The sequence below is a fragment of the Triticum dicoccoides genome, chromosome 6A (genome assembly GCF_002162155.2).
Source record: "Triticum dicoccoides isolate Atlit2015 ecotype Zavitan chromosome 6A, WEW_v2.0, whole genome shotgun sequence".
NCBI classification, from domain to species: Eukaryota; Viridiplantae; Streptophyta; class Magnoliopsida; order Poales; family Poaceae; genus Triticum; species Triticum dicoccoides.
In genome coordinates this window covers 542,339,644-542,347,331 of record NC_041390.1, presented here as the reverse complement: position 1 = coordinate 542,347,331, position 7,688 = coordinate 542,339,644, and the positions used below count along the sequence as shown (strand labels likewise).

The 7,688-nt window shown below is 46.8% G+C and overlaps 1 protein-coding gene across 1 annotated transcript; it reads left to right on the top strand.

The window, feature by feature from the left end:
* The first annotated feature begins 2,781 nt into the window (after positions 1-2,781).
* Positions 2,782-6,946, top strand: LOC119317790 (pollen-specific protein C13-like). The gene is made up of 2 exons (XM_037592286.1): positions 2,782-3,064; positions 6,362-6,946. Exons 1-2 carry the CDS (start codon positions 2,887-2,889, stop codon positions 6,691-6,693), a joined length of 510 nt encoding a protein of 169 aa, XP_037448183.1. The 5' UTR covers positions 2,782-2,886; the 3' UTR covers positions 6,694-6,946.
* Positions 6,947-7,688: the final 742 nt, after the last annotated feature.

Here is a 7,688-nt window from a genome sequence, read left to right as displayed (position 1 = left end):
ACAGGGGCAGGTTGAGACCACCTAGGAGAGAGGTGGGCCTGGCCCTGGTCGGCGTTCGCAGATACTTAACACGTTTAACGAGATCTTGGTATTTGATCTGAGTCTGGCTACTGGCCTATACGCACTAACCATCTACACGGGGACAGTTATGGGCACTCGACGTCGTGGTATCAGCCGAAGCCTTCGTGACGTCAGCGACTGAGCGGCGCGCGCCGGATTGGACTGGAACGCCTGCTAGGCAAGGTCTGCTTTCGGCCGCCCTCGCAACGTGCAGGTGTGCAATGGGCGATGGGCCCAGACCCCTGAACCATAGGATTTAGACCGGCGTGCTGACCTCTCTGTTGTGCCTACGTAGGGCTGCGACGTGTTGATCTTCCGAGGCCGGGCATGACCCAGGAAAGTGTGTCCGGCCAAATGTGATCCAGCGTGTTGGGTTATGTGGTGCACCCCTGCAGGGAAGTTAATCTATTCGAATAGCCGTGATCTTCGGTAATAGGATGACTTGGAGTTGTACCTTGACCTTATGACAACTAGAACCGGATACTTAATAAAACACACCCTTCCAAGTGCCAGATACAATAGGTGATCGCTCTCTCACAGGGCGACGAGGGGAGGATCATCGGTTAGGATTATGCTATACGATGCTACTTGGAGGTCTTCAGTCTACTCTCTTCTACATGCTGCAAGACGGAGGCTGCCAGAAGCGTAGTCTTCGAAAGGATTAGCTATCCCCCTCTTATTCTGGCTTTCTGCAGTTCAGTCCACCGATATGGTCCTTTACACATTTACCCATGCATATGTAGTGTAGCTCCTTGCTTGAGAGTACTTTGGATGAGTACTCATGGTTGCTTTCTCCCTCTTTTCCCCCTATCCCTTCTACCTGGTTGTCGCAACCAGATGTTGGAGCCCAGGATCCAGACGCCACCGTCGTCGATGACTCCTACTACATTGGAGGTGCCTACTACTACGTGCTGCCCGCTAACGACGACCAGGAGTAGTTAGGAGGATCCCAGGCAGGAGGCATGTGCCTCTTTCGATCTGTATCCCAGTTTGTGCTAGTCTTCTTAAGGCAAACTTGTTTAACTTATGTCTGTACTCAGATATTGTTGCTTTCGCTGACTCGTCTATGATTGAACTCTTATATTCGAGCCCTCGAGGCCCCTGGCTTGTAATATGATGCTTGTATGACTTATTTTATTTGTAGAGTTGTGTTGTGATATCTACCCGTGAGTCCTTGGTTTTGATCGTACACATTTGCGTGCATGATTAGTGTACGGTCAAATCGGGGGCGTCACATTGCTCCAGAGAAATTTTCCTTTCTTTTGTGTTCTTATTCATTTTTGAGTAAAATGCCGGTACTTGAACTTGCGAAGAAAGCACGGTTTGATCATCATACTTAAAAATGCATCTAATATGGTCACTCAATACGAGAAGACGTGAGTGTACGGTGACTGTTCACCGTACACCACTCGTCGCCACTTCATTTGACCACATGTTGACCACTTGAAGGCGCCAGCTGGCCTTTGCGGGCGGTGGCGCGGCACTTTTGCAGGAAAAACCCTCGTTTGGTCGACGGTGGCACGACACTTTTGCAGGAAAACCCCTGCTTTGGTCAGGAATCCATCACATCTCCCTGGCTGTTCGGCTTCGATCATAACGAAAGGAAAGGAGAGAGGCGTCAGAAGAAGGCGATCGTCGGCTGCATCGCACCGCACTGCACCATCATCGGCGAGGGCAAGGGCGAGAGTCACCGTGGAGACGCGGCTCATCTCGTGGCTGAAGCTGCGCCATAGGGATGTCGCCCGTGCGACGACATCACCCATGCTTGCTCTAGAATCCATGCTTGCTCCTTTCCATCTGCAACCCATTCTTCGTTCCTTCCATGCATTCTACCTGCACCTGTAGATCACTCTAACTTGCTCTTCCATTTGCTGCTCGATTCAGCTCTTCCCTCCTATCCTCTGCAGCACCTAGTGCATCCACTGCCTTATTGCCTTCGAGGTAGCGATTTTGAACAAGATAAGCAACATATTCGAGCTCCCAATACCGGAACTCACAAGTGACCTAAGCAGAAAAAGACCCAGATCGTGAACAAAATGTCAAACCAATCACACCACGACCAAAACTAAGCACATCACACTACTTACCTCGATTATTAACGCACTTGTAGAAGACCCACCCTTCATGTCTCTCCGTGTTCGGCAGGTAGAACTTGACGCGCGTGCGGCACTAAGGACACTTGATGCACGACACGACCACAGGATGGCCGCCCATCTCCGACCCGATGGAGCTTGTCGACATAGCGGAGCGGGATCGAACGCGACGGCGGCGTGGAGGGGAGGGGAGCGCGACAGCGGCGTCGAGGGGAGGCGAGCGGGTGGCGACCTAGGGATTTAGGGATTTGAGAGAGGGCGAGGGGATTTGAGAGAGGGGCTGGTCATTTTACAAGGACCCCAAAGTGCTGTAGAACCCCCCGCGAACGCTACCTGTCGCCTCAGATTGGTCAACAAGTGGTCAAATGAAGCGGCGACGAGTGGCGTACGGTGAATAGTGACCGGACAATCACATCTAGTCGTATTGAGTGACCTTATATTGGCCGTATTTTTAAGTATAGTGATCAAAGCGTGCTTTCTTCGCAAGTTCAAGTACCGCCAGTGCATTTTGCTCATTTTTTTTTCTTTCGAGTAGAAAAAGAAAAGGCAAAGCAACGAGACCCCTAGATTTTCTCGAGCCCTCCCTCACCACCGCGCGGTGCGCGGATCCCCAACGCTCACGATAACGGCCCCACGCGACCATCATTCCCTGCACTCCACTCTCTCCGCAATCTCAATCCTCCACTCCACTCTGCCGCTCCACTCTCGCTCGCTTCCCAACCCGCCGGCGGCAATGGCGTCCCTCCGCGCCTCCCTCCTGCTCGCTGCCGTGCTGTGCGCGCTCGCGGCGTCGTCCGCCTCCGCCTCCCGCGACCTCCGCTCGCGCCCCACCCAGTTCGTCGTGCGCGGCCGCGTCTGGTGCGACACCTGCCGCGCCGGATTCGAGACCCCGGCCTCCACCTTCATCGCTGGTACGTGCTTACGCCGCACCCGCCTCTTTCCTCCTCTCTCGATCCGTTACGGTTGTACCAGTATCGATTTCGCGGGAGCGCGTCTCTCCCTCGGCCTCTCCCCGTCGTTTCACCGTTCCTTTTCCTTCCTCCAAAGGCGTTAGTTGATTCGAAAAAGAAGGCGTTAGTTTATCCAGAAATGTTGCCTGATAGGACCAAGTAACAAGTATGCGTCCAGACGGTGAAAAAATAGGTTGCTTTCTCTTCGTTTTCCCCTGCGATCTGATTTCGTAGCGGAAGTAGCTAGTGGTTGGTTCACGCTGGATGCATGGTTTTTGGAATCCTCAGCACTAATTTGCGTTTCTGTGGGAACTTTTGTTAGATCTTCATGATCACTTTGTGCACAAGTTAAACTAGCATTGTCTACGAGTAGTAGTTTGCAGGATCTCATTTGTTATGTTTGCAGTTTGTGGTGAAGATATGAACTGACCGATGTGTTTTTACAGTTTACGGTTGGATAGATGCGAACGTTCATGCGCCATGCCCGTGAAATTATTACAGGCTCTGTACGGCGCCGGGGTGAAATGTAGTAAGATGCTGGTACGCTGAGTTGCAGACTGAGTTCATATCATGTGCTAGATCTAATATCATACGATCTCTGGCCATGGTTGATGGTTTCATTTATCGCATAGTTCATACTCGGAACGGTATAATCAGACATTGTTGGATACTGGTGTCTGGACCTCATCCTACTGCTCTCTGTTAAATAACGATACAGAACACAAACCTCTGTCTGAACCGAATATAGTCGATTTACAGATGGGTTCGTTAGTGTTTGATATCTGAAGTTGGCATTTTTCAGACAAATGATAAAGTGGATGCCCACAATGCACACACAACATGCTGGTGTGCGCAGGCATGTTCCCTGCACACTCTAGTAAAAAAAAATATAGGCTCAGTATCCAGAAGAACCAAAACCACACATTCATCTGAACAGCAGAGAGATTGTATCATTAATGAGCACAAATGTATATGAATTCTCCAGTTTTTCACTGAGAAAAAGGTTATTCTTGACACCAGATAGTATAAGGTGATGTACAGATAAGTATTCAGACTTCAATCTTTATAAAGACTAGACTGAACCTGCTATGAAATGAGAACGCTCGAACTTAACATGATTTGGTTATTTAGCTAGTCTGCAGGTCGACCAATTTAATTTTGGTTCAAGTTGGACTTTTAGACAGATAGCTAGTGTTAATTATGTTTTGCTTTATGTACAAAACCCTTTGTGAATTGGATTGATTACAAATACAGCTCACCTATCATTACCCACTATTAATTGTACATTCAAGAACATCCTGTGAACATACCTACTGTTTTCAAGGGAACCTGTACAGGCACCTTCCTATGTGAAATTGTCAATAGAATTATAACTTTTGTAGTACTGTTCTTGTATGCATTGATTATCTTTGTACAAAGTTTGTTGTTTTGTGATTTTGTGCAAATGGATTCTTTGCTTGATAAAATTGCTAGTGGTCGAATCACAATATATCTTATGTGTTTGGCTACTAAGTATCTTTGTGCTGACAGGCTACATGACTTAACCGGTTTTTCCTAAAAAAACAGAAGACTTCACCGGTTTATCTGGTTGTACTTCTATTGTGAGATACATGCAATTTGATTTTTTCGGCATTTGCAATAGAACATATTAGAAAAACAAGCATACTAGTATGCCATGTAATTTATCTTAGCACTACACTGACCTTCATTTTGTGCATCTTTCCTGAACCTTTCCCATCCATTTTAAATTTTTCGTTAGCAAACAAAACAGTGTAAGAAATGGAACACAACAGTCTAGAAAACTGCAGTTACTTATAAGGCATGCCAAAATGCAAAACAGTCTGGAATGAACCGGCATGCATGTCACAGCGAAAGAAATATGTTCACAATTCAAGTTAAGCCTCAGTTACTCCCTCCGTTGCAAAATACTTGAAGTTCTAGGTTTGTCCTAAGTCAAACTTCTTAATGTTTGATCAAGTTTATAGAAAAATGTACCAACATCTACAGCACCAAATTAGCTTCATTATCATAATATATTTTCATATTGTATACGTTTGAGTTTGTAGATATTAGCAAAAAAAAAATTATAAGGTTCGAAAATGTTTGACTTAGGACAAACCTATAACTTCAAGTATTTTGGAATGGAGGGAGTATCATATAGTATCCAGATTTTGGACGAGTACCCTGTTGTTATGGATCAATAATTCAAGATACTACTTGCAAATAGGTCCTTGTAACTGTAATGTTGCAACTATTATTGCACATGGATTATGTGATGCAGCAGCATTAGGCTTCATCGCAGCAGCTAAGTAACTTAGTTAGGAAATGAGTATGGCTTTCCCACATGTACCCACACTACTACTATCATCACATTGCCTAGAGATCTATTCAAATGGTAAAAATTTAAACCACCAGTCCATCTTGTAAAAAAGGGCAACCTGGTGCATGTAGCTCCCGCTTGCGCAGGGTCCAGGGAAGGGTCCGACCACTTTGGGTCATCTTTTATAATGTTCTTGCACAATCTCGGGTGAAATTTGGAGGCCTACCTAAATAAGAACAAATCATTATGCATGTTTGTTCATAACACGGGGCAATTCAGGCAATAAACCATGCTTAGGTTTGTAGATAGTGGAAACATTTTGTCTGTCGAAAGCTGGGCCAGATCAAATGCCCTGCTCGATTATCTGAACATTGCTTAAATAACCATCCATTAGTAGCAGCTGTACATGTTGTGCAAATAGCGCAGAACTGCATATGAGCATGGCTATTTGTCACACTGAGGAGGCGAGGGCTAGAAATCAGCATTGCTGATAGAACACAGCGTTAGGGTTCAATGCATCTCGAGAACACAAGACAAAGTTGTTTTATGACTTCTATAGTTACCTTGGTTGGTTCTTCATTTTGGATCTTTATGGTTAACTGGCTTGGTAATAATCATTCGTAAAATGCTACTCCCTCTGTCCCAAAATATAAGGACGTTTTTAACACTACTAGTGTCAAAAACGTTCTTATATTATGGGACGGAGGGAGTAGGAGCTAGAGCTGAGAGTTGAATCGCCATTAGTTTGTGGTTGTGACAATACATGGTAATATGAATATAGGGCCGAATGTTTGAGAAGCTAACATTGATTGGTTATCGAATACCTCATTCGAATAAAATCTCATCTATCAAAATTACCAACTACTAGTTGCTATTCATGAGAATTTATTGTTTTTGATTGCCAACTGACACTAATATGCCATCCTTGCTTTCAACAGGAGCGAAGGTTAGAGTTGAGTGCAAGTCGAGATCTACTGGGGCCCAGACATGCAGCTTCGAGGGTCACACCGACCACACCGGTACCTACAACATCCCCGTGGCCGACGAGCACGAGCACGAGCTCTGCGAGTCTGTCCTCGTCAGCAGCCCGGACACGGCATGTGCCAAGGCAGTCGCTGGGCGGGAGAGGGCCCCTGTCTTCCTCAACAACAACAACGGTGTCGCGTCCAACGTTCGGTTGGCGAATGCTCTGGGGTTCGAGAAGGACACCCCTCTGGCTGCATGCGCGCAGATCCTCAAGATGTACGAGGAGGTCGACGATCGCGTCTGAGCACTCCGAACTCGCTATCACGAAACAGGTTAACGTATTACTAAAGCCGTCATGTGAAATGTCCTGAAACGTCTATCTATATGTGTTACCAAGACCAGAAGTATCGCGGCTTGTGTGCTTGACATTATGGCGTAGCGCTTGGGTGTGTATGTTGATCGCTGGTTCAGGTTGAACCACGGAACTTGTGAGCTAGTAAATCAGACATGTTGGTTCATCTTAGCAGGCTAATGTTATGAGATTGTTGTTTGTTTAAGAGTGCCTACTGTGTACCGTTTTCTCAAGCGGCAAAGCACGCTGATGTGCGTACTGTGTGCAGTTCTGTCTTGAAATGGGACAAGGTCGAGGAAGGAAGTACTTTGCCGGCTGAAAGGCAAATATGGTTCTTCTCAACTGAAATGATTGGAGACTTAGGAAAGTGCATTCAGTTTTGAATGGAGATTCCCAAGACGATCAACACTTTGAGCGTCTACAACCGGATTCCTCAAGACTGGACGGACGCAGGATTATTGACCGGACATAAGAGAGAAGAAAAAGTTGAATCGAACCCCACAAAGCCGGACATAAGAGAGAAGAAAAAGTTGAATCGAACCCCACAAAGCCTCCCTAAACGTCCAGGCTGCCGGTACTCCTCGTACCCAGCCTATATATGGGGGCAATATGAGCTCCTCGTACCCAGCCTATATATGAGGGCAATATGAGGAGTGCCCGGGCATGTTTGGCAGTGGTCCTGTGTCCGTAACATAGGATTTGGCCCACCACGGACCATCTTTATCCTTTTTTTTTCTTTCTCTCTTCATCTCTACCGGTCACATGCATGCGCCCGCACGTATAGGGGAAAAAGTGGGTCAAATGGCCGCGTACATGGACAAACAGGGACCCAAAACTGACACGCCCGAACACTGACCGGTTCGTCCGCGGATGTTTGAGAGGCCAAATTTGCCCACTCCGGCTGTAGATGCTCCTTAGGCTTTGTTTTGTTGCAAGGGATCCTCCTC

Coding starts and splice junctions, on each gene's coding strand:
- LOC119317790 (XM_037592286.1), top strand. CDS start 2,887: ATGGCGTCCCTCCGCGCCTCCCTCCTGCTCGCTGCCGTGCTGTGCGCG. Junction 3,065..6,361: donor GGCCTCCACCTTCATCGCTG/GTACGTGCTTAC, acceptor TGCTTTCAACAG/GAGCGAAGGTTAGAGTTGAG.